This window comes from Eumetopias jubatus, unplaced genomic scaffold (genome assembly GCF_037043125.1).
Source record: "Eumetopias jubatus isolate StellerSeaLion01/CBP00866 unplaced genomic scaffold, mEumJub1_p1.0 scaffold_7, whole genome shotgun sequence".
Classification (NCBI taxonomy): Eukaryota; Metazoa; Chordata; class Mammalia; order Carnivora; family Otariidae; genus Eumetopias; species Eumetopias jubatus.
In genome coordinates this window covers 104,448,754-104,476,641 of record NW_028274813.1, presented here as the reverse complement: position 1 = coordinate 104,476,641, position 27,888 = coordinate 104,448,754, and the positions used below count along the sequence as shown (strand labels likewise).

The 27,888-nt window shown below is 38.6% G+C and overlaps 1 protein-coding gene across 9 annotated transcripts in view; it reads left to right on the top strand.

Annotated features, from left to right (window-relative positions):
- CSNK1G1 (casein kinase 1 gamma 1) overlaps positions 1-27,888 on the top strand; it is a 174,257-nt gene that overhangs the window by 54,286 nt on the left and 92,083 nt on the right. For 7 of the 9 annotated variants that reach the window (XM_028100401.2, XM_028100398.2, XM_028100400.2 and 4 more), the window contains one exon: positions 19,695-20,093. In XM_028100401.2, the coding sequence (XP_027956202.1) occupies positions 19,913-20,093 (181 nt within the window). In that variant the 5' untranslated portion in view covers positions 19,695-19,912. Of the gene's footprint in view, positions 1-397; positions 447-19,694; positions 20,094-27,888 lie in introns of all 9 variants that reach the window. The other 2 variants (XM_028100397.2, XM_088024853.1) reach the window with 1 other exon arrangement.

The window sequence follows — 27,888 nt, the reverse complement described above, 5'->3', positions numbered from 1 at the left end:
TATTTTTAAAGATTTTATTTTTAAGTAGTCTCTACACCCAACATGGGGCTTGAACTCACAATCCTGAGATCAAGAGTTGCACGCTCCACTGACTGAGCCAGTCAGGCACCCCCCAAAATTATTTAAAAAACAAATGTGCTTTAGATGAGTTGTATGGTATATAAATTATATCAATAAAGCTGCAATTTTTAAAAAATGCAAATGAGATCCCATGGAGAAATTTTGCCACAAAAAGGAGTCATAAATATAGTGTTCAAGTGATGAAGAGCATCAGTGTGGGAAACAGAAGGAATTTTAAGTTATTCAAGGGAGGGAGAATTAGGCTGGCTTCCTAGTAAAAAAAAATTGTGGACACATCTAAAAATCACCATACACTTTTGTTTTTTTATTGTTTCAGGAGGACAGTTGTGAAGTCAGTGCACTTTTGATTCAATGGGGCTGAATGGGTGAGTAAGTGAGTGCAGGGTTCTCTGGTATGTGTGGCAGATGGGAGAGAGCTCAGGTTTTGGACTCCTGGCTGGGTTTGACTATGTGACCTAGTTAGTGAATATAACCTATCTGAGCTTCAGTTTCCTCATCTATGGCAAGGAATAAATTGGTTTTTATCAGGGCAGGTAAGTCCAGGTTCATTTCACTGAATAGGTCACATAGCACCCAGAGTTAATCATTTTGAAAAATGTAATTATCACTTGGTATCAGGGAAATACAAATCAAAACCACCATCAGTCAGAATGGCTAAAATTAATAAGTCAGGAAACAACAGATGGTGGTGAGGATGTAGAGAAAGGGGAACCCTTTTACACTGTAGGTGGGAATGTAGACTGGTGCAGCCACTCTGGAAAACTCAAAAAGTTAAAAAATAGAATTCCCTACCAGCCGGCATTTGCACTACTAGCTATTTATCCAAGGGATGCAAACATAGTGATTCAAAGGGGCACATGCACCCTACTGTTTATAAACAGCAGTGTCCACAATCGCCAAAATATGGGGAGCCCAGATGTCCATCAGCAGATGAATGGATAAAGCAGATGTGGTATATATATACAATGGAATATTACTCAGCCATCAAAAAGAATGAAATCTTGCCATTTGCAACACCATGGATAGATCTAGAGAATATAATGCTAAGTGAAATAAGTCAGTCAGAGAAAGACAAATACCATATGATTTCACTCATGTGAAATTTAAGAACCAAAACAGATGAATATAGGGGAAGGGAAGGAAAAAGAAAATAAGATGAAAGCAGGGAAGCAAACCATAAGAGACTCTTTTTTTTTTTTTTTTTAAAAGATTGTATTTATTTATTCGTAAGAGGCAGAGAGAAAGAGAGACAGAGGGAGAAGCAGGCTCCCCGCGGAGCAGGGAGCCTGATGCGGGACTCGATCCCAGGACCCCGGGATCATGACCTGAGCCGAAGGCAGACGCTTAACCATCTGAGCCACCCAGGCACCCAAGAGACTCTTAACTATAGGAAACAGTTGCTGGAAGGGTGGTGGGTGGGGGCATAGGGTAATTGGGTGATGGGCAATAAGGAGGGCGCTTGATGTATTGAGCACTGGGTGTTGTATGCAACTGATGAATCACTAAATTCCACCCCTGAAACTAATAATACAGTATATGTTAACTAAGTTTAATTTAAATATAAAATAAAAATAAATATAAATGTATTTTGTAAACCCTAAAACGCTTTGCATATAAATGTCACTCCATTGCTTTAAATGCTTAAATGGCTTCTTCTTTGTGATCTGTAAAAGTCCTGAATGATGGACTCCTGCTATGTCTTCACCTTGAAAACAATAATCCCCAGCCTTGTCGGTCTTCTTCCACCAAGTCTTTTTTTACAGGCTGTTCCTCTCTCTGGAGGCTCTGTTCCTAGCTCTTAATAAGGTTGGCTCCTTCTCATCCTTGAGGACACTGTTTAAGTGTGGCTTCTAATAAAGGCCTTAATCCCCCTCTATCTAAAATTCTCCCTTTTGACTTACTCATAATCTTTATTTCAGCAGGTCTTTGTTTTCTTGGTATTTCTTTTATTCCTGTGATTGATTGTGATGCCATCTCTAGAGTATAGGCTCTGTGAGCACAGGAAGGTACATATATGTTGACCTCACCATTATATCCCTGGTGACTATCCTAGTTTTAGGCACTCATTAAATGTTTGTTGGTTGAATTAACAACTCCACTTTGTTGTTGTTGTCTTTAAGATTTTATTTTTTTGATGGAGAGTGAGAGAGAAAGAGAGCACAAGCAGGGGGAGTGGCAGGCAGAGGGAGGAGCAGGCTCCTCGCGGAGCAGGGAGCCGCATGTAGGACTCGATCCCAGGACCCTGGGGTCATGACCTGAGCCAAAGGTAGACAGTTAACTGACTGAGCCACTCAAGTGTCCCAAGAATTCCACTTTGAATAGATATAAGTGCTTTTCCTTTTCAACACCTGGAAATTATGCAGACTCCTTCAGTGATTGCTATTAATTGCTTGAAGTTCTTTTATGTAGAAGTAATATTTAAAAACGTGTAAACAAGCACACACGTGTATATATCCTCTTTTTTTTTAAGACATCATTTTTTAGAGCAGTTTTAAGGTTCACAGGAAAATGAAGAAAAAGGTATAGAGATTTACCCCTCATATCCCCCCAAACATGCATAGCTCCCCCATTAACAACACCCCCCACCAAGTGATTCATTTGTTATAATTGATGAATCTACATTGACAAATCATAATCACCCAAAGCCTGTAGTTTACATTAGGGCTCACTCGAGGTGTCGTACATTCTGTGGGTTCTGACAAATGTATAATGACATATATCCACCATTATAGTATCATACAGAGTAGTTTCACTGTCTTAACAAATGCCCTACTGAAAGAGTACACATGAGGGACGTGGAACACAGAATTGAGGAGTCAGGAAAAGTTTTCCAGACAGAGGGACATTTAAGGTAAAGCCTAAAGGGAAGCATGAGTTAACTTAAGGGGCCCAGGCTGAGGGCCTTTGGGAAGAAATGAAGTTAATTTTGGTGTTCATTAACATTTACTGCGAGGGGAGGATTGAAGTGAAATGAAGCTGGAGAGATAAGCAAGTGCCAGATCAGGAAGGACTTTAAGCCACTTAAAAGATTTTTTTTTAATATCAAATTATTTCTTTTCTTTTCTTTTTTTTAAATTTAATTTTATTATGTTATGTTAATCACCATACATTACATCATTAGTTTTTGATGTAATGTTCCATGATTCATTGTTTGCATGTAACACCTGGTGCTCCATTCAATAGGTGTCCTTACCTTTTCTTTAAGGCTATTGAGAAGCCATTGAAAGTTTGTGTTGGAAGATAACAGATCAGACCTACATTTTAGAAAGTTCCCTCAGGCCACAGTGTTGCAGAGATTGCTATGGAGAGGCAAGAGTTGAGAGGGGAAACCTGGAGCAAGGAGATCAGTTACGAGATTGTGTTCCATCCCTCTGGGAGGATAGTTTCTTTGCCACAATGGTCCTAATCAACATGGAGAAAACTTTAGACTTGAGTGTTTGTAAGAGCTAAAATTGACAGTTCTTTTGTCTCTTGTTTAGGTCATGAGGTAGTAGTATTGTGCTTGACATAAGATCCCCGGAGAAGAAAGTAGGTTTCAAGTTTTCTTGGGGAGGAAAGGGTGGTGGGAGAAATGGGAGCCAAGAGATGAGTTCATTTGGGAGTGTTCAGTTTGAAGTATCTGCATTTTTTATGTTTAGGTAGAAAAATTAAGTATACCTCTGACTATGTAGATCTCAACCTCAGGAGAAAGGCTGGAAATGTAAATTATTAGCATGTAATGAACGTATGATATGAATGCTTAGGACAATGTAGCAGTGCCTGGGAACAGTGTCTTTTACATATTAAATGCTTAATAGTTTTATGTTGAGGGAATGTATGACTAGAAGCCATGAAGTAATGTTGAGTGAGAAGAGAGGCTTGAGCCAGTATTCAGGGGAAATGAAACCATTTAAGGACAGGCTGAGTAAGGAGCAGTAAGGGGCACCTGGGTGGTTCACTGGGTTGAGCGTCTGACTCTTGATCTCAGCTCAAGACATGATTTCAGGGCAGTGAGTTCAAGCCCTGTGTTCGGCTCCATGCTGGGCATGGACCATACTTTAAAAAAAAAAAAAAGGCAGTGAGGGAGATAGAAGGAAAGTCAGAAGAGAGTGACAGTATGAACTCAAAGGGAAAAGAATTTTTTTTTTTTAAATACGAGCAAAAGGCCACCAGTGCCAGGAGATCAAAAAGATAAGGACTGAACAGTGTTCCTCAGATTTGACCTCAAGGGTGTGGTTTACCTGGGGAAAAGAAAGGTAACAGTGGTTTGGAGGGATAGGATTAAAAACCATATTGTGCAGTGTTCATAATAAGGAAATAGAAACAGTAAGGAAGGACAACTCTTCAGTTAGATTGTGAAGGGCCCATGGGAGAGAGGATGGTAGCTGGACCAGAGATAATGACCAAGGCATGGGCATTGTGTCTTGTATTTTTAATGGGAATGTTTTGAACATGTTTGCTGCTCATTGTAGGGGATCAGGAGAGAGGGAGAGGATAAAGGTTATAGGTGAGGGAGATGATACAGTAAAGTTTGTAAGTTACATGCCTTGGGTGAGAGGACCACCTGTTCTGTTTGAGACAGGAAGAAGGTGATGGAAAGATAGGTAGCTTTGCAGATATGCTTTTGCTGGTTTGTGTTAGAAAATTGAGGGAATTTTTATCTTATGATTTTTTTTAATAACTAAAATAATACATGCTTATTTAAAGTTATAGTTGACCTTTGAATAATGTGGGGGTTAGGGATGCCCGCCCTCCAGTGCAGTTGAGAATCTGCCTATAATTTTTGACTTCCCAAAAACTTAACTACTGATCGTCTATTGTTGACCAGAAGCCTCACTAATAACATAGTCAACACAAATTTTGTGTGTTGTATGTATTATATACTGTATTCTTAAAGTAAGCTAGAGGGGCGACTGTGTGGCTCAGTCGTTAAGCGTCTGCCTTCGGCTCAGGTCATGATCCTGGGGTCCTGGGATGGGGCCCTGCATTGGGCTCCCTGCTGGGTGGGAAGCCTGCTTCTCCCTCTCCCACTCCCCTGCTTGTGTTTCCTCTCTCGCTGTGTCTCTCTCTGTCAAATAAATAAAATCTTAAAAAAAAAATAAAGGCTAGAGAAAAGAAAATATTAAAATCATAAGGAAGAGAAAATACATTTATAATACTGTACTGTATTTATAAAAAAACAGTACTTTATAGGGGCACCTGGGTGGCTCAGTTGGTTAAGCGTCTGCCTTGGGCTCAGGTCATGATCCTGGGATCGAGCCCCGCATCAGGCTCCCTGCTCAGTGGGAAGCCTGCTTCTCCTTCTCCCACTTCCCCTGCTTGTTTCTCTCTCTCGCTGTGTCTCTCTCTGTCGAATAAATAAATAAAATCTTAAAAAAACAAAACAATCCTTTATAAGTGGATCTGTGCTGTTCAAGGGTTGACTGTATTATTATTAACTAAAGCCCAAAGTTTACATTAGAATCCAGTCCTTGTGTTATATATTATATGGGTTTTGACAAGCACATAATGACATGTATCTACCATTATAGTATTCTATAGAATAGTTCCATTGCTCCAAACATCCCCTCTACCTTTTCATCCCTTTCTCCCTTTGTCTCCCTGAATTTTTAGCAACCACTGATCTTTTTACTGTCCCCACAATTTTTCCTTTTCCAGAGTGTCATATAGTTGGAATCGTATGGTATATAGTATTTTCAGATTGGCTTCCTTTACTTAGTGATATTCTTTGAAGGCTCCTCTATTTCTTTTCATGGCTTGATACTTCATTTATTTTTATTGCTGAATAATATTCCTTTGCATGGCTATATCATAGTTTATCCATTCACCTATTGAAAGATACCTTCGTTGCTTCCACTTTTTGGCCATTTCAAATAAAAACATTTACTATGTTTAGCTGCTAAAAACATTATGTGAAGGTTTTTGTATGGACTTAAGTTGTCAGTTCTTTTGAATAAGTACCAAGGATTGCTGGATCATATGGTAAGAATATGTTTAGCTTTGTAAGAAACTGCCAACCTGTTTTCCAGTGTGGCTGTACCATTTTGCATTCCAGCCAGCAATGAACTAGAGTTCTTGTTGCACCACATCCTCACCAGCATTTGATGTTGTCAGTGTTTTGTGCTTTCCATTCTAATAGTGTTGTGGTACCTTATTTGAATTTGCAGTTCCCTAATGGCATATGATGTTGATCATCTGTTCATATGCTTATTTGTGATCTGTATGTCTTTGTGAGGTATCTGTTCAGATCCTTTGCCCATTTTCTTTTTCTTTTTTTTTAAGTAAGCTCTACACCCAACTTGGGGCTTGAACTCAGGACCCTGAGATCAAGAGTCGTATGCTCTACCGACTGAACCAGCCAGGTGCCCCCATTTGCCCATTTTTAATTGGGTTTATTTTCTTGTTTAGTTTCAAGGGTTTTTTGTTTTGTTTTTAAAGATTTTATTTATTTATTTGAGAGAGAGAAACAGCATGAGAGGGGGAGGGCCAGAGGGAGAGGCAGGCTCCCCACTGAGCCGGGATCTCGATGTGGGACTTGATCCCAGGACCCCGGGATCATGACCTGAGCCAAAGCAGTCACTTAACCAAACTGAGCCACCCAGGTGCCCCTTAAGGGTTTTTTTTTATATTTTGGATAAGAGTCCTTTTTCAGGTATTTGTTTTGTGAATATTTCTCCCAGTCAGTAGCTTGTCTTTTCATTCTTTTAACAGTGACTTGCAGAGCAGAAGTTTTTAATTTTAATTAAGTCCAGCTTATCAATTTTTCTTTCATGGATTGTACCTTTGGTGGTGGATCTGAGAAATCATTGCCAAACCCAAGGTCACTTAGATTTTCTCTATAATACCTTCTAGTAGTTTTATAGTTTTGTGTTTTCCATTTAGATCTGTCATTCATTTTGAGTTAATTTTTGTGATAGGTGTGAGGTCTGTGTCTAGATTCACTTTTTTGCATGTAGCATCCATTTCTTCCAGCATCATTTTTAGAAGAGACAGTCCTCCACTGTGTATTGCCTTTGCTCCTTTGTCAAAGATCAGTTTTATTATTTTTGTGTGGGCCTATTTCTAGGCTTTCTCTTCTGCTCCATTGATCTATTTGTCTATTTTTTTACCTGTACCACACTGTCTTGATTACTGTAGCTTCATAGTGAGTCTTAAAGTTGAATAGTGTTAGTCATCTGACTTTGTACTTCTCTTTGAAATATGTGTTAGCTATTCTGGGTCTTTTGCCTTTTCTTATTTTCTTTCTTTCTTTTTTTTTTTTTTTTAAGATTTTATTTTTGAGAGAGAGAGAAAGAGATGAGTGGAGGGAGGGGCAAAGGGAGAAGCAGTCTCCCCCATGAGCAAGGAGCCTGATGCGGGACTCTCCCTCTGGCCCACTGCACATCACCAGTGTCTCCTTAGACTGAGTCTGTATAATCATCTGGTGCCCTGGTTTTTGTGGCTGCTGCCTGGGGGTACACCCCGTGATTGCCTGATTCTGGTGGCTAGCAGGGCTTGTGTTTGTGAGTCCCACAAGACTATAACAGTTTTTAGACTATAGCCCTGAGGGCTTAATGCAGAAGGAACAGATTAAAAAGCCCTGCTTTCAGTCTCCCTGAAAGTGATCTACTTGCATACTTTAAAAGCTGCTGCCTGAAGGTCCAGCTTCTAGTTAGCCTTAATCGAAATGCTGACTTAGGTCCTCCCCTTTGGGTCACTGACAGGTGTTGGCCCATCCTTAACTACTGGGAACCACTAAGAACAAAGAAGGTGGCTTGGACAATCACAAAGATTTGAGAAACAGCAAAGAGCTAGGGCCTGGCTGAGCAGTAAGTTTCATCTACAGGAGACTACTCTACCAGGACTAGGAGAGGTGGATGTTTTATCCAATACACAAAAACCAACAGAGTCAAGGAAAATGAAGAAACAGAGGAATATTTTCTGACCAAAAGAACAAGGTGAAACTCGAGAAACAGTGGTAAATGATTTACTTGATAAAGTGTTAAAAATAATGGTCATAAAGTTGGTCACTGAGGTCAGAAAGCCTTTAGAATTGAAGGAGTGATGAAGAATTTTCCAGACAAGCAAAAATTGAAGGAGTTTATCACCACTAGACCAGCCTTAAAAGAAATGTTAAAGGGACTTTTTTAAGCTGAAACTAAAGGATGGTAATTATTAACAGGAAAACATATGAATGTATAAATCTCGTAAAGGTAAATATATAGTTAAATCCAGCATTCTCTAATGTTGTAATGGTGGTGGGTAAATCACTTATAAATCTAGTATGAAGTTTAAAAGAGAAAAGTAGTAAGAATAACAAGCTACAATAATTTCTTAATGGATACACAAGGTAAAAAGATGTAAATTGTGGCATCAAAAACATAAAATGAGTGTGTGTGTAAAAATATAGAGCTTTAATGTGCATTTTAAGTTGTTATCAACTTAAAATAGACTGTTGGAAACATATTTTATATAAGCCTCATTGCACTACAAAGCTGAAAGCTTTAAGATACACAAAAGAGAAAGTGAAAGGAATCTAAGCACACACTAAAGAAAATCATCAAGTCATAAAGGAAGAGACAAAGGGAACAAGAAAAGAACAAAGGAATTATAAAACAGCCAGAAAAATAGTTAACAAAATGGTAATAGTAAGTCCATATATATATCAATAATGACTTTAAATATAAGTGGACTAAATTTCTCCAATCGAAAGACATGAAATGACTTAATAGATGAAAAGATAAGACCCAACTATATGCTGCCTACAGGAGACACATCTGCTTTAAGGACACACACAGACTGAAAGTGAAGAGATGTTAAAAGATATTCCATACAAATGGAAACCAGAAGAAAGCAGTGGTAGCTATACTTATATCAGACAAAACAGACTTTAAGACAAATACTCTAATAAGAACAAGGTCATCATAGTGGTAATGTTGTCAGTCCAACAAGATGATATAACTTCTGTAAATATTTATACACCCAACATAGGAGCTCTTATATAAAGTAAACATTAATAGACCTGAAGGGAAAAATAGATGGCAGCGCAATAATGGTAGGGGCCTTCAGTACCCCACTTTCAATAGTGGGTGGATCATCCAGATAGATATTCAGTAAGTAAACATTGGACTTAAAGTATATGCTAGACCAGATGGACTCAACAGACATTTACACAATGTTCTACTTGACAGCAGCAGAATACCCATTTTTCTTACCCACACACAATATTCTCCAGGATAGATCATATGTTAGGTCACAAAACAAGTCTTAATAAATTTAAGAAGACTGAAAGCATATCAAGCATCTTTTCTTTCTTTCTTTTTTTTTTTAAGATTTTATTTATTTATTTTTAAAAAGATTTTATTTATTTATTTGACAGAGAGAGACACAGCAAGAGAGGGAGAAGCAGGCTCTCCGTGGAGCAGGGAGCCCAATGTGGGGCTTGATCCCAGGACCCTGAGATCATGACCTGAGCTGAAGGCAGGTGCTTAAACAACTGAGCCACCCAGGTGCCCCTATTTATTTGACAGAGAGGGAGAGGGAGAGAGCATGAGCCAGGGGGAGAGGCAGACAGAGAGGGAGAAGCAGACTCCTCATTGAGCAGGGAGCCTGACGTGGGGCTGGATGCAGGAACCCTGTGATCATGATCTGAGCTGAAGGCAGATGCTTAACCAACTGAGCCACCCTCAAGGATCTTTTCTGACCACAATGGCATGAAACTAAAAATCAATTACAAGAAAAAGTGGAAAATTCAGAAATACGTGGAGATTAAACAGCATGCCACTGAACAATCAGTGGGTCAAAGAAGAAATCAGCATAGTATTGGAAGTCCTAGCCGGAGCTATTAGTCAAGAAAAAGAAATCGAGGGATGCGTGGGTGGCTGAAAACTTCTGGATTTCAAACTGTAATACAAAGTTACAGTAATCAAAGCAGTATGGTACTGGGATAAAAACACATAGATCAAGGGAACAGAATAGAGATCCCTGAAATATACCCATGTATAAATGGTCGATTAATTTCTAACAAAGGAGCCAAGAATATACAATAAAGTATAGTCTTTTTTGTTTAACTTTTTTTTTTTTTTAAGATTCTATCTATTCATTTGAGACACAGAGATAGAGAGAGAGAGAGAGCATGAGCGAGGGGAGGGGCAGAGGGAGAGGGAGAAGCAGGCTCCCTGCTGAGTCAGGAGCCCGATGTGGGGCTTGATCCCAAGACCCTGGGATCATGACCTGAGCTGAAGGCAGACGCTTAACCATCTGAGCCACCCAGGCGCCCCAAGCATAGTCTTTTCAATAAATGGTGATGGGAAAACTGGTCCCCTGTCTTTCATCACAAAAATGAACTCAAAATTGATTATAGACTTGAATGTAAGACCTGAAATGACAAAACTCCTAGAAGAAAACAAAGAGCACAAACAACTTGATATTAGTCTTGGCAATGATTTTTTTTAGTTTGACAACAAAAGCAAAAATGAAGTGGAATTACATCAAACTAAAAAGCTTTTTTTTTTTTTTTTAAGATTTATTTATTTAGCAAGAGAGAGCATGCACACGAGCTGTGGAAGGGGTGGAGGGAGGGAGAGAGATGCAGAGAGAGAGAATCCCAAGCAGACTCCATGCAGAGCCCAGCGCGGGGCTCGATCTCACAACACTGAGACCGTGACCTGTGCGGAAATCAAGAGTCTGATGCTCATTTGACTGAACCACTCAGGTGCCCCAAACTAAAAAGCTTCTGCATAGCAAAGAGTCATTAATAAAATGAAAAGGCAACCTACTGAATGGGAGAAAATATTTGCAAATCCTATATTTGATAAGTGCTTAATATCTAAAATATATAAACAGGGGCATCTGGGTGGCTCGGTCCTTAAGCGTCTGCCTTTGGCTCAGGTCATGGTCCCAGGGTCCTGGGATGGAACCCCTCATCGGGCTCCCTGCTCGGTGGGTAGCCTGTTTCTCCCTCTCCCACTCCCCCTGCTTGTGTTCCCTCTCTCTCTGTCTTTCTCTCTCTGTCAAATAAATAAATAAAATCTTTAAAAAAAAAAAATAGGCAGAGGAACTGAAAAGACATTTTCCCAAAGAAGACATACAGGTGACCAATATGGATAGGAAAGATTATCAACATTATTAATCATCAGGGAAATGCAAATCAATACCACAATGTAGTAACACTTCACACCTGTTAAAATGACTGTTACCTAAATGATAAATACCAAATGTTGGTGAGGATGTAGAGAAAAGGGAACCCTTGTGCAACTGTTAGTGGAAATGTAAATTGGTACAGACACTGTGGAAAACAGTAGGGATGTTCCTCAGGAAATTAAAAATAAGAGATAGCTGTATCCCCATGTTCATAGCAGCATTATGTGCAATAGCCAAGACATGGAAACAGCCTAAATGCCCATCAACAGATAAATGAATAAGATATGTTGTATGTGTGTAACACACACACACACAAACGGATATTATTCAGCTATAAAAATAAATGAAATCCTGCCATTTGTGACGTGAGCCTGAGGGCATTATGCTAAGTGAAATAAGAGAAAGACAAAATACTGTATGATCTCATATATATGAAATATAAAAAACCTGAACTCAGAGCAACAGATTGGTGTTGCCTGAGGCAGGAGGCAGGGGTAATAGTGGGTATAGGGGGGTTGTGAAGGTGGTTAAAAGGTACAGTAGTCCCCCACCTTATCTGCGATAGATAAGTTCCAAGACCCCCAGTGGATGCCTAAAATCATGGATAGTACTGTACCCTATATATATTATGTTTTTTCCTATATTACATACCTGTGATAACGTTTAATTTATCAGTTAGGCACAGTAAGAGATTAGCAACAATAACTGACAAGTAGAACAGTTAGAACAATATACTGTAATAGATGATCTTACTGTACTGTAGTCCCTTTTTCTTTTTCTTTTTTTTTTTTTAAGGATTTTATTTATTTATTTGACAGAGAGAGAGGGAGACACAGCGAAAGCAGAAACACAAGCAGGGGGAGTGGGAGAGGGAGAAGCAGGCTTCCCGCCGAGCAGGGAGCCCGATGTGGGGCTCGATCCCAGGACCTCGGGATCATGACCTGAGCCGAAGGCAGACACTTAACGACTGAGCCACCCAGGCGTCCCTCTTTTTTTTTTTTTTTTTTAAGATTTTATTTATTTATTTGAGAGAGAGAGCGCGCGAGAGAGCACAAGCAGGGGAGCTGTAGAGGGAGAGAGAGAAGCAGGCTCCCCGCTGAGCAGGGAGCCTGATGCGGGGCTTGATCCTGGTCCCGGGGATCATGACCCAAGCTGAACCCACCCAGGCGCCCCTCGCCTTCTTATTCTTGTGATGGTGTCAGATGATAAAGTGCTTATATGATGAGATGAAGTGGAGTGACACAGGCATTGTGATGTAGCCCTAGGCTTCTCTTGACTTTCTGATGATATGGCAGAAGGAAGATTATCTGCTTCTGGATGGAAGTTTACCATAGGTAACAGAAACTGGTTAAGGGAGACACGGGGAGACTCCTGTACAAACTTGCAGTTATAAGATAATTAAGTTCTGGGGATGTAATATACTGCATGGTGACTGTAGTTAATACTATATTTTGTATTTGAAATTGCTAAGAGTGTGATCTTAAATAAAACTGAAAAAGTAATCATTAGATGAGAATAGACTGAGCAGTGAGGGGTAGGGTGGTAAGAGTGGGAAACATTTGGGAGACATTAATAATTGGAATTTGTGGAAAACAGAAGCAGTATCAGGACCTGTAAACATTGGTCTTCCCTTTAATAATAGCACTCCTGTAATTTATTGTGGCTAAAATAAATTTTGGTCATTTGTTAGATTAATTAAAGTGATGTTCTTACAGTGTCCTTTTTTCTTTTAAGCTAAAATGAGTTATAAGACTTTTATTTGTCCTTAATTTGTTCTTTAATTTTTTTATTCTGTAATTTTTGATAGTCTTTTAGCACACACACATACAAGCACATACACACATGCAGATACCATTTTTACTGAATATTTACTCAGTGACCTTCTTTCAGTGTGATACTGTTCTTGAAACTCATTGTATGTTCTATTTTTTTTTTTTTTTAAGATTTTATTTGTTTAGTGGCACCCGGGTGGCTCAGTTGTTGGGCATCTGCCTTCGGCTCAGGTCATGATCCCAGAGTTCTGGGATCGAGCCCCACATCGGGCTCCTTGCTCGGCAGGAAGCCTGCTTCTCCCTCTCCCACTCCCCCTGCTTGTGTTCCTGCTCTCGCTCTCTTTTCCTGTCAAATAAATAAATAAAATCTTTTTTAAAAATATTTTATTTATTTATTTGAGAGAAAGAGCGTGAGCATGAGGGGGTTGGGCAGAGGGAGAAGGAGAAGCCAACTCCCTGATGAGCAGGGAGCCTGATTGAGCAGGGAGCCCGACTCAGGGCTCGATCCCAGGATTCTGAGATCATGACCTGAGCCGAGGGCAGACACTAAACTGACTGAGCCACCCAGGTGCCCCAACTTATCCTATGTTCTAAACATCAGGTCAGGCTTCATCTCATTCTTTGAGGAGCTTACAATGGGGATTTCAGGGATTGTTGTGTACACTGTTGGCAACTTAACACAAGGGGAACTTTGCTGTGGGCTCTGGGAAGAATTTTCATCTTTACCAAAAAACAGATACATGACGAGAAAGTTTTTTGCTATTGCCCTTTCATTTCTGTTTTGGATACTGGTGTGAGAAATGATATCTGAAGCTGAAACTTGTGACCGAGAGGCTGTAAGCCTTCACACCAAAGCCAGTATGTGGTAGATGAAGGAACAGCAGAAGAGTGTAGTCACTTCAGAGACTCTTTAAAGTTAAATGTACACTTACCATATGATCTAGCAGTCCTACACCTTTAAGCAATTTCCTCATAAGTTATATCAGAAGAGAGAGATTTAGAAGGCTGACTGTCTCTTGTCTTGACTATCAACAAAGGCTGTGTGTGTTTTGACTTTAAAATTTAAATATTTACATGCCTCATTTTGATGGTGCCAATATATGAGAATCTGAAATAAACTAATTCAATGATTTATTTTCTCTTAACAGATTCACAGCTGTAATTCTTTAAACATTTTCTTTGGTGGTTTTATAATATGACTTAATTTTTTTTAGACTTCATACAGCTTCTCAAAATACTCCTACATAAAGCAATAAAACCACTTTACTCATTTCATTCATGTTAGAGGACCATACCTATCTCTTCCACAAAGCATTCGTTGTTGCCTTATGAGAGAGTGACTTTGAGCCCCATTTTGGCCTGTTTCTTTTGAATGTTGGCTCAGGGTGATAGTTACTAGAAACATAAGTTTCTCCCATTTCAATGTGGTAGAATGCTCTAAGATGTCTTCTAGATATCTTCTAGGAAAATTTTTCACTGACCACTGTTGAAGATAGCCATATTCTTCAACTCTATCATAAACCAGCAGATTTGGCATAAGTTCCCTACCTACAATTTGATGAATTGGAGTTTTTAATTTTACTATTAGCAACAATTCTTTAACCTGATGGAGAATTCTTATAATTTCCCAGTCAGGAAAGCCATGTGTATACATCTGTTTTTATTCAGTAAGTGTCGCTTTATTAATGGAATGATGCCTTCTGGGAGGCGGTAAACCAGTTCCTGAAATGAATTATAACTTTGGATTACAAAGAATGTGTGGAGTGTTATACTTGAAAAAATATCTTTCCTCTTAATTCAGGCATGCTTAAATTCATAGAAACTATTAGAATTAAGGGTCTTTCTTTTTTTAAAATTTTATTTATTTGACAGAGAGAAAGCACAAGCAGGGGAGTATCAGGCAGAGGGAGAGGGAGAGGGAGAAGTAGGCCCCCTGCTGAGCAGTGACCCCAATGTGTGGCTCAACCCCAGGACCCTAGGGTCATGACCTGAGCCGAAGACAGACGCTTAGCCAACTGAGCCACCCAGGTGCCCCTAGAATTAAGTTTCTTAGGGAACTTGCTGGTATGATTCTAAAAATTTATCATAGCATTTACATGTTTAATAAGTTACAAGTAATTGCCAAATGGCTTATTTACCAGAAAAAGAAACATCTTATTGCATTTATATAATTTCTCTCCCTCCCTCCTTTTTTATTAACATATAGTTGATATACAATATTAGTTTCAGGTGTACAGCATAGTTATTCAGCAATTACATGCATTATGAAATGCTCACCACCATAAGTGTGGTTACCATCTGTCACCACATAAAGTTACTACAGTGTTATTGACTACATTCCTTATGTTGTACTTTCCAACCTTGTGACCTACTCATTTTATAACTGGAAGGTTGTACCTCTTAATCTCCTTCACCTATTTTGCTCATCCCCTGAATCTGCCTCCCCTGTGGCAACCACCAGTTTGTTCTCTGTATTTATGAATCTGTTTTTTTTGTTCATTTGTTTTGTTTCTTAGATTCCACATATAAATGAAATAATACGGTATTTGTTTTTCTCTGTCTTATTTCACTTAGTATAATAGCTTATAGGTCCACACATGTTGTCACAAACTGGCAACATTCCATTCTTTTTAATGACTAATATTTCATTACACACACACACCCCCATCTTTATCTATTCACCTATCGATGGAAACTTAGGTTGCTTCCACATCTTGGCTATTGTAAATAATGCTACAGTAGACACAGGGGTGTATATATCTTTTCGAATTAGTGTTTTTGTTTTCTTCAGGTAAATACCCAGAAGTGGAATTACTGGGTCATATGGTATTTCTATTTTTAATTTTTTCAGGAATCTCCATACTGTTTTCCAGAGTTGCTACACCCATTTACATTCCCACCAACAGTATATGGGGGTTTCTTTTTCTCCACATTCTTGCCGATGCTTGTTATTTCTTGTCTTTTTTTAAAAGATTTTATTTTATTTTATTTTTTAAGATTTTATTTATTTGAGATAGGGAGAGAGAGCACACAAGTGGGGGGAGGGGCAGAGGGAGAGGAAGAAGCAGACTCCCTGCTGAGCAGGGAGCCTGACCCAGGCTTGATCCCGGGACCCCATACTCATGACCTGAGCCAAAGGCAGACACTTAACCGACTGAGCCACCTAGGTGCCCCAAAATTTTATTTTTAAGTAATCTCTACACTGAATGTGGGGCTCGAACTCACAACCCTGAGATCAAGAGTGCATGCTCTACTTACTGAGCCAGTGAAGTGCCCCATAATCTTTTCTTTTTGATACTAGGTATTCTGACTGGTGTGAGGTGATATCTCATTGTGGTTTTGATTTGCATTTCCCTGATTATTGATATTGAGCCTCTTTTCATATGTCTGCTTGTCTTCTTTGGAAAAATGTCTATTCAGGTTTTCTGCCCATTTTTAAATCAGGTTATTTGGGTTTTTTTTGGCCTTGATTTGTGTGAGTTATTCATATATTGGGTATTAATCCTTACTGGATCTATCATTTGTAAATATCTTCTCTCCTTCAGTAGACTGCCTTTTTGTTTTGTTGATGGTTTCCTTTGCTGTGCAAAAGCTTTTTAGTTTAGTCCCAATAGTTTATTTTTGCTTTTGTTTCCTTCGCCTAAGGAGACATATCCAGAAAAAGTGCTGAAGGCTGATATCCAAGTTTACTGCCTGTGTATGTGTCTGTGTGTGTATTTGTTTGTTTGTTTGTTCTTAGGAGTTCTCTGGTTTCATGTCTTACATTTAGATCTTTAATCTGTTTTGAGTTTATTTTTGTCTATGGTACAAAAAAGTGGAATTTCCCTCCCCCCCCTTTTTAAAGATTTTATTTATTTATTTGACAGAGAGAGACAGAGAGAGAGGGAACACAAGGAGGGGGAGTGGGAGAGGGAGAAGCAGGCTCCTCCCTGAGCAGGGAGTCTGATGCAGGGCTTGATCCCAGGACCCTGGGATCATGACCTGAGCTGAAGGCAGACGCTTAACAGCTGAGCCACCCAGGTGCCCCTCTGCTCCCCTTTTTTTATTGTAAAAAAGAAAAAATGGACAAATCTTATAGTTTGTATTTTACTGCTATCTTTGGAAGTCATTTTTTAAAAATAAAGTATAACAGTGTTTACCTTGGATGTTCTATTTGACCTGGTTCTTTTTTTTTTTTTTTAAGATTTTACTTATTTATTCATGAGAGACTGAGAGAGATAGAGAGGGAGAAAGGCAGAGGCAGAGGGAGAAGCCGACTCCCCGTGGAGCAGGGAGCCCATATATATATGGACTCAATCCCAGAACCTCAGGATCATGACCTGAGCTGAAGGCAGACGCTTAACCGGTGCCCCCATTTGACCTGGTTCTTGAGCTAACTTTCTCATGTTATCTGCTACTAACTGAAAATAAATCATTTAATATCCTTGTGAAATAGAAATCCTAACTATCCTGTCCTAACACTAATGAATTGAAATAATAGTAGCTTCTTTCTAGATGAATTCTGAGTTTTTAGGGTTAATCAGGATTCTCTTGTACTATTTTGTGTAAATATTTGGTTATGTCATTGAGGATCTGTTTTCTGTTAAGCAAGACCATCATAATTGTTACTCAGTATTTATTAAGTACCATTTATATGCAAGAAACTAAAGGAGATATGACAAGATCCCTAACTTCAAAGGCTTATAATCAAATTGAGTATTAGAGTAGATATCAATATAATCTGGTACATGTTAAGTGGCAAATATATACATAGTATACACAGTGGTGCTCCAAGTATTAATAATGAGTTGGTTATAAAAGGTTTCACAAGGGACATAGGATGTGAGTCAGGCTTTTAAGACAGAAGAGGCCATTCTAGGTATAAGGGCTAACAATGGATGCTCCTTGTGTTTATGTAGTAACTTTTTTTTTTTTAGTAGATGTGCTGTCGAAGCGAGCACTGTAGTAACTTTTTTTTTTTAAGATTTTATTTATTTGACGGAGAGAGACAAAGCGAGAGAAGGAACACAAACGAGGGAGCAGGAGAGGGAGAAGCAGGCTTCCCGCTAAGCAGGGAGCCCGATGCGGGGCTTGATCCCAGCACCCTGGGATCATGACCTGAGCCGAAGGCAGATGCTTAACAACTGAGCCACCCAGGCACCCCATGTAGTAACTTTTTACTACAAGAATTTAAATAGGGAGTTTAATATTGAAGGAACTCAAATGACAAGCTAAAAAGTTTGCAGTGGGGAAGTAGAAAATAGTTTTGAGCAATGGGTGGTGATAAATAGGATTTTGAAAATTTTAATTGTTCAATTGGTTTGATTTCTTAAATGAGAGGTGCCATATAAAAGTAGTATTAAATATTATTAATCTTTCATAATTACAGATTAGACCATGCTCATGTTGCATGCATAGATTAGAAAATTGGTATCTTAAATGTAAGTTTTTTCCATGTTTGTGGGAGTTAATGTCATTCTTCTGGGCTACAAGCTACAAGTGTTAAAAACATCCTTTTCCCAGCTGAACACGATTTTTGACTTTCTGCAGGGTTCTAACCTGGGAAGTGCTGTATGTTTTTCTATACATACATGCAAGTATACATGGATAATGTGGGCTGTACATGATTACTCCACCTAATGTTTCATGAGTTTAAGCGTAATGGAGAAAGTTAATGACAAGCATGAAAATAACCTCCATCTGTTAGAGTGAACACATATGAAAAATATGAAGAGCAGTAGATAAGGTATTACAGTTTTCCAAATCTTATAAATGAAACTATTACACTAGTGATAATTTATGAAAATTTGGGAGTTAGTTGAGTAGCTCAAAATTGTCTGGATAGGCTAAGATCCATCTTTTTCCTGTCTTCAAAGAAATTTATAAGGTAAGGGAATAAAGTATAGCCTGACAGTTTCTCATACATAGACACATACCTGCACCAGTTAAGACAGAACTATCTAAAACATGTTGTTTTATTTCCCTTCTCTTACTAATACTGTCTGAAGGACTTTTAGTGAACAACAAAGGTAATTGGAGGATGTTAGATACAATTACAAAGCTTTAGTCTAGGACTGCTTAGTACTACTAGGGTTTTGGGAAGTCTTTTATAGACGTCTGTGTCACCAGTAACTTGTTTTGGATTGTGTGGTTGCTGTCAGTGCTCGATGTATGGTGGGGATGGGGGGCGGACAGTAAGTAACTTCATTTATGATAGGTTCTATACAAAGTTGAAGGAAGAGCTTTTAAATGTCCTCAATTTATTTAACTAGACCTAACCCCACTGTATCTTTCTGTTGGCCAGTGATGAGAAAGGGAGCAGATGGCTTTCTTGCGGGTCATATGTCCAGTACTAGAAGATAGCATTTATTTATGTATGTATATATGTATGTATGTATGTACGTACGTAAGAAGGTTCCACTCCCAGTGTGGAGGCCAACAGAGGATTTGAACTCATGACCCTGAGATCAAGAGTTGGATGCTTAACCGACTGAGCCCCCTAGGCACCCCAAAGATAGCATTTTATGTTAAAGGCTTGCGTGTTCCCTTAGCTGCTATGGTCTGCAGCCTACTGAGCTTATGTTACCAGATGAATAACTAGTCCAGATGGCTAAACTGTTGGAGAATATAAAACCAAAACCCATTTCAGGAAGCTATCCACTTTGTTCATTTTTGGATAGGATCCATTCTAATTAGTGGTAACTTTCTGAATTTGTTTTAAAATTTGATTTTTAACTGTATGTTTTCTTGATTTTTACCTAGGTTACAAAATATCCTCCTATGCTTGAGATCCACAGACTACATGTCCTACAAGAACAAATCAATGATTTTTCATCTCCTGGAGATACATTAGAAACATAACTATGGTGCCAAAAGATCTCCTTAATTTTCTCTGACTACGGTTTATTTGGATGTAGTTTTGTATCGAGAGAGATATACGGACTGAGGCTACTCGTGCAGAGACTCTGTCGTGTAGGATCATGGACCATCCTAGTAGGGAGAAGGATGAAAGACAACGGACAACTAAACCCATGGCACAAAGGAGTACCCACTGTCCCCGACCGTCTGGCTCCTCAACATCCTCTGGGGTTCTTATGGTGGGACCCAACTTCAGGGTTGGCAAGAAGATAGGGTGTGGGAACTTCGGAGAGCTCAGATTAGGTAAGGACTTTGGTTATATCAGTGGCTTCCAACAACAACAACAACAGCTGTAATTAGCTTTGGTGTGTTTTAGAACAAGCAATTATAATTTCATGAGTCATTATCTTAAGGAGGACTTGTTATTTTAAGAACTAAAGAATTTGTGAAGGGGACTGTAGTCACTACCAATTATAATTGTATCCAAGGTTCATCTCTGTTTGTGTATGATAGGCTTTTAATTTTACCACCAATTCTGAGATTTTATGATGTAGGGAGAGCTGCATATAGATAGCAATAAAATGAAAATTCTGATTTCGTTGGTCTGAGAGGTAGAGCCTTAAATTCTTTTTAACAAACTTCAAGTGACCTAGATATTGTTGGTTCTTGAACCACACTGTAAGGAGGGAGTAAGGCCTTGCTTTAATTCAGACTCTACCCCTTATAAGGGGTAAATCCTTACTGAGTAATACCCAGAGTTAGTCTATAAGGATATACATCCTGTTCAGAGAGGTTTTCCAACTGATACTATGTTTGCATTTCTTCCTGGAAATAACCAACATCAGGATTGATTTAGAACTCCAGGGAGAAATTATGCAATTTTATTTCCCAACCAAGGAAATGGATTTTTTAATTTCAAGTATGAATTTATGAGTATGATGAAAAATGACAAAACCAACCAGTTTGAAGATGTGAAATTGGGAAGTAGATACAGTAGGTATTTATAAATTTTTCAGTGGCCCTCCCTAGATGAATTGGGAAGAGAAAATGAAAGATCTTATATGAAGTTGGACATCAGCTTGGAGAATGTGAAGAGGTTCCCTTTTAGGCTAAAGTGTTTGCTTTTTCTCCATAGCTGTTATGGGTATGGATTATTATGAAGACCTATTGTAAGAGACTCTGGCCCTTGGGGGAACAGGAGTGTGGGAGGGTAAGATGATTATTGCTTGTCACCTCTGCTATTTCTGATCTTCAAAAGAAGAAGGAAAAAATGTTGTCTCTGGTCCCTCATAGAGAGAATCAGGGAAGCATCACTACACTAGGGAAGAGATCACTGAGTGCACAGTTGAATTTAAGGATGCTGAGTATGAATTTATTTTTACTGGTAGAAGGCCAGTAGCCTGGAATTTTAAGACCTGACTAGTGTAATGGAAGGCTCTTTATATTTAGTGATGTTCGAGTTAGCAAATATAGCAGATGCTACTGAGAAGAGGAGTAAGATGTGTAATTTCACACTGCTTGAGTTCCTAGCAACTACTGAGTTGTTTTAGCAGCTAGTTTCGTGAATATTCATTTATGTAATGGATTGACTTTGCTCTAACATCACAGTAGTAACTTGAATTAAATAGATTATGACATAATCATCCACAGAATTACTACTGAGAGGCAGTTTGATGCATATAAATTCTTGCTTTCTCAGAACATCATAAAATTGTTTGATTTCTCTAAAGGTAAAGAACAACTTTAGTCAGTGAAAACTAGAAATCTGTCTTGTTTAATTACTTAAGTCTAGATTTGTATTAGATGATCTTTAAGTTTACATAGGAATAGAAAAACTTACTGAGTTAAAAGGATAAATATATAGCCCATCTGTATTTCAGAGTAGTAGAGTGTTGTGTTTTATTTCCTTATATGAATTTAGGATAATTTTGGGAGTTCTCATTTTGGCTTGCCTTGTAGTCAGTAGAAAGACCTTTCTTTTGAAGTGGTTTTAGTCTTGTGTACTTACCAGGTTTTTATTATCCCTGGGACCATATTGTCATGACATTGTATCTAGGAATACTTTTTATCAACAAAAACCAGAAAAGGTACTTCCAGAATCATTTGACATCTTCCTAACAATAGGGTATGCTATATACTCCATTCCACTGCTCTTTGCCTGTGCTATTAGTAAGTAGGAGATTGTGCAGACAACAGAAGATAAAAACTAGAGATTCCGAACTCAAGGCAGGTGCAGATGGGCCTTCACCAAGGCTACCACCTACAAAGCCATGCTTTCTTCTCCACATTCGTTTCTTTCTCTAGCCACACTGTCTCTCTGCCCCTCAAACAGCCAGATGCATTTCTGCTTCAGAGCTTTGGCATTTAAAGTTCCTTCTGCTGCAGAATTCTTCCCCCAAATTTTGCTTAGGTAGTTGCTTCTCATCCTTCAGGCTTTACCTTTTGTTACCTTCTCAGAGAAACCTTCAGTGATTTCTCCCCTACCTCCATTTAAAATGGCACATTTCTCCCCTAGCTAAATTCTATCCCATCAAACACTATTTTAGTCACCACATTGATCACTATCTGAAATGATTTTTTGCATGTTTGTTTACCTGTTAATTGTCTCTCCTTACTTGAATATAACCCCCTTGGAGGGTGGGGATTCTATCTGTGTTATTTACTGTTGTTAATCGGTGGGATGGATAGATAGCCAGATGAATAGAAAGAGAGAGAAAAAAACATAGCCTCCTTCAGGCTCCTGGTGGTAGGTAGTGGCCTTAGTACCACTGGATTTAGGTAGACCTCTGGTTTCTAGATAGAGAAACAAAGAAAATAATGCAATGTTAGTAAATTTTGGTTCTCTGCAAATCTGTTTCTACCCCATCATTCATTTAACAAACTTTTTTTAAGATTTTATTTATTATTTATTTGAGAGAGAGTGAGAGAGAGAGCAGGAGCAGAGGGGAGAGGGAGAAGCAGGCTCCCCGCTGAGCAGGGAGCTCGATGTGGCGCTTGATCCCAGGACCCTGGGATCATGACTTGAGCCGAAGGCAGACGCTTAACGACTGAGCCACCCAGGCGCCCCTTAACAAACATTTCTTTCTTTCTTTTTAAGATTTTATTTATTTATTTGACAGAGAGAGACAAAGCCAGAGAAGGAACACAAGCAGGAGGAGTGGTAGAGGGAGAAGCAGGCTCCCCGTGGAGCAGGGAGCCCGATGTGGGGCTCGATCCCAGGACGCTGGGATCATGACCTGAGCCGAAGGCAGACGCTTAACAACTGAGCCACGCAGGCGTCCCTTAACAAACATTTCTTGAATAATTACTATTTTACTAGACTTTGGGAAAGATAGAAAGAATAACAAAATGTAGTTTCCGTCCTTAAGAATTTGTCTCACAGTCTACTGGTAGAAAGAAAAAAACAAATTATAACATGGAGTGATAAGTGTTATAATAGATCATATTAAAAACTGCTTTGGCAGCAGTTAATAGAGGTTTCAGAAAGGAAGTATTATTTGAGAATAGGACAAGACTTCCACTGGTGGGCACAAGGAAGAAGGGCTCTCCAGCAGTAGGAGCACAAAACATTATCAGAGTAGCAACTAGTTAACCCAGCAACATGACTGGGTTAATGGATGTGAAGTAAAAAAAGTCATAGATGACTCTATTAGGTAGGTTGGGGCCAGATTGTGAAGTGTTTGGATGGTATTAAAGCATTTGGACTTTATCCTGTAGGCAGTGGATAGAATCATCAAGGGTTTTACAACAGAAGAGTGACATGATCTGGTTTCTATTCTAGATAGAAGGATTATTCAGGTAGTTGTAAGATTAGATCAGATAAAAAAGAGATTGACATCTTGTGGATTTTGCTCTAATTATAAAACTTGTCACATTGTATTATCTTCCCCCATCTCTCTGCCTCAAAATTAGCCTGATGGTTGTACTTTGCTTCATTAATCTTTATATTCTCAGCTCCTTTTACTGTGTATGGCATATAATGTGTATTTAAGAAATGTTAATGGGTACTTAAGAAATGTTTGTTTGGCTTTATAGTCCAAGTCAGAAATGGCCAGACCTGCCTTAGCTCTTAGCTCTGAAAATGGCAGTGAGATGAAAGGAAGGGATGAATGAGGGAGAAATTTCAGAAGTAGATTGTAGGCAGGATTTGACCACCAGATGTTTGAGGGGTAGCTTTCAAAGATGACGGAGTTTGCCAGCTTGGAGAGACCAAGTGAATGAAGAAACTTTTAATGGAAATAGGAAATAGAGTTTGTTAATATATTGACTTTGAGGAGTGTGCAGCACATATGCAAAAATGTGAATATGAGACTAAGAAAAGTTTAGGCTTGATAGGGATTAGGAGATCATCACCATGTAGGTGTTAATAGACACACAGTCACTACTTTATGGCGTTGGTATGAGTGGGAGAAAGGTACATTTAAGGGATGCTGGAAGAGGAAGAGCTTGAAGAGTAGAGAGGTTGGAAAGTCAGAAGAGGTTTTTCAAATTTTACTTTAGAACTTTCTCCAGGGACATCTGACTGGCTCAGTTGGTGAAGCATGCAACTCTTGATCTCGGAGTTGTGAGTTGGAGCCCCACGTTGGGTGTAGAGATTCCTTAAAAATAAAATCTTTAAAAAAAATGTTTTTCTGAAGATAACCACTAATTTTATTAAATTAATTTAATTTTCTATAATGTATATCAGGACATATTTTAGAAATGTAATCAAATTGTACTATAAATGTATTTTTATCACTTAATATAGCACGGATTTCTTTTTTCAATTTAAATATAGATCATTCTTGGGGCACCTGGGTGGCTCAGTAGGTTAAGCGTCTACCTTTTGGCTCAGGTCATGATTCCAGGGTACTGGGATCGAGCCCTACCTACATCTAGCTCCCTGCTCAGTGGAGAGCCTGTTTCTCCCTCTCCCTCTACTGCTCCCCCTGCTTGTGCTCTCTCTGTGTCTGTCTCTCTCTCTGTCAAATAAATAAATAAAAATCTTAAAAAAAAAAAAAAATAGCATTCTTTTTTTTGAGAGCGAGCATGCATGCACACACGAGAGATGGCAGGGGAGCAGGGAGAGAAAGAATCTTAAGAAAACTCCATGCCCATGGGGTGCCTGGGTGGCTCAAGACAGTTAAGCGTCTGCCTTCGGCTCAGGTCATGATCTCAGGGTCCTGGGATCGAGCCCCGCAGGGAGTCTGCTTCTCCCCCTGCCTCTCCCTGCTGCTTCCTCTGCTTGTGCTCTCTCTCTCTCTGTCAAAAATAAATAAAATTAAAAAAAAAAAACAAAACTCCACGCCCAGCACGAAGCCCTATATCAGCTCCATCTCATGACCCTGAGATGACCTGAGCCAAAAGCAAGAGTCGGATGCTTAACAAACTGAGCCACTCAGGCACCTCTAGATCATTCATTTTTAATGTCTGTAGTTATTCTGTAATTTAGCCAAATTATATATACATATAAATTGTTTCTGTTTTTTTCATATTATAAATGATACTGTACTGAGCATCCTAATAGATGCCGGTAGTACATCCTTGTAGTACAAACTTGGCTGATTATTTTATTAGGATAAATCTGGGAAGTGTACACTCTGAGTCAAAGGATATACATATTTGTGATTTTGTTACATATTGGAAATTTGCCCCCTAGAAAGATGGTTTCTCTTTACTTTCTGCCTGTGTCTGCATGTGTGTGCATGGGTGGTTCTTTCCCTACCCCTTCAAAAACCTTGAACATTATTGAGAATCTTTTGATCTCTGCTAGTCTGATAGGGTAAAATGATGTCTTATTAAATGTGTATAGGTTCACGGGTAAAGTTAAATGTCTTTATACATTGATTTATGTATCTTTAAAGAGTTGCTTCTTTGTGGCCTTTGCCTGTTTCTCAATGGAAAGATTATTTCTGTGGAGTCTTAACCTGTGTGTATTGCCTCTATAGATAAGGGAATTTTGAAGATTTGAGAAAGGAAGATTGATGAAGGATGATTGTGAATAAAAGGTTGGAGGATACAATGGAATGGAAATAAATGTGCAAGTTGTTTTCCATTAATTGAGAAACATGGGGGCTATTTTGAGGCCTTTTTTTTTTTTAATTTTGATTATTCTGAATCAGGCCTGGAAAGAATCATGTAAACATTAAGTTGTAAATGATTCTATTCCTCCAGAATTAAGAAAATGTTGTCTACATTTAATACAGTCTACAAATAATGGCTTGTTTTTCTTCTTAGTTGCAAGAATAAGTAGATGATATTTCTTTCCCATTCCTAATAGGTATGTACCTAGGTTAATGGGAGATCCTTTAGACTAGACAGTCTCGCATACAATTTTAATAATTTTCATATTCTTGTGAAATAGGATATTGTTAGAGAATCTTTTTACTTGCAAATAAGAAAATGGAGGCATAAAGAATTCATTTTTTTTTTTTTTGCTATTTTTCATCTTTGGTATCTGATGAAATACGCAAAAGTACATTAACAGAGAAGGATGTTTTTGACAAAAGTAAATTGGCCAAGGGTAGCAACTTGTCCTTTGACACCCTCCTCCCTGGCTTCTAAAATAAGATACTTATTTCTGTGACTAAAGTAGGATGTACATGACAACATCTCTGCATGTTGTTCTTTCCTTACCTGAATTACTTATCTATCACTAATGAACTTAAATTGGAATTTGTAACTTCAGCTTTTACCAACCAGTTCTATGTTTGTCAGTTGTGATCATTAACGGTTTACAGATGCATGTTTTCTAAAGCTCTTGGTTTCATATTGTGTCCCACAAGGTCTTAGAGCCCTTATTTCCCACTGTGAGAGAATGGGAAAGGACGAATGAAGAGACAGGACTCTCACCAATATACTGAGGGTTTTGTTTTTTTTTTTAAAGATTTTATTTATTTATTTAACAGAGAGAGACACAGCGAGAGAGGGAACACAAATGGGGGAGTGGGAGAGGGAGAAGCAGGCTTCCCGTGTCTCTGTCTCTTATGAATAAATAAATAAAATTTAAAAAAAATTAAAAAATTAAAAAAAATAAAAGTAAGAGTTCTGGAGTCATATTGCTTTTCCAAGTCCCACCCGCCCCCCTTTTTAAGATAAGAGTAATAATATCTACTTTACAGATTTGTTGTGGAGATATAATTCAGATCATGTATATAATCACATAATACAATGGTTGATACATAGTGAGCATTTATATACATAATACAAATATTGTTTAAACTTTTGTTTTAATTTTTCCCATCCTTGTATGAAGACTTTCATATTTTTACTAAAAAGTAAAAAGAATAGGATGGTGATTATCCATAATATACTATTACCTAGATTTACCACTTGTTAATATTTTGTCCCATATATTTTATATCTTTGGAGATGTGTGTGTACATTGTGTGTGTGAGTGTGTGAATGTGTGTCTGTGCTTGCACCATTCAAAGTAAGTTGTAGATCTGACAAAATACTTTCCCCCTCTGTAAGGGATGTTTAATGGCCCCACTTCACAGGTGTGTAACAGATTGTATCCTTTGTTTTGCTTCCATAGTATGTTGTGGAGGGATTTGATTTAAAATTATGATTCCAGAAATAAGCCATTTTAATTTTCTTGAAAAAACTACAAGTAAGTATAAAATTCTTGTTCTTAGTAGTATCATAGTTTAAATTTCTTTTGGAATTACACCCTGTTAGTTCTAACTCAACAGAGGTTGTTGAGGTTAAGCAGCTTTAACAGATCTTGAGGAAGAATATTTTTTTGTCAGCATAATCCATCAAAAAATGGTAGGAGTCAAGCACTTCAGCCACATTCACTGACACATAGTCTGCATGCATCACATTAATATAGCAATTTTAGAAGGGTTGCAGATAGGATTCTTCAGGATTATGCATCTAGGCTAGTTTATCAGGAGAATTTAATGGTGAAGTTTCCAGGATTGCTAAAACCAATCTGGAGGGGTGCCTGGGTGGCTCAGTCGGTTAAGCGTCTGTCTTCGGCTCAGGTCATGATCCCGGGTTCCTGGGATCGAGCCCCGCATCAGGCTCCCTGCTCTGCGGGAAACCTGCTTCTTCCTCCCCTGCTCTCCCTGCTTGTATTCTCTCTCTGGCTGTCTCTCTCTCTGTCAAATAAATA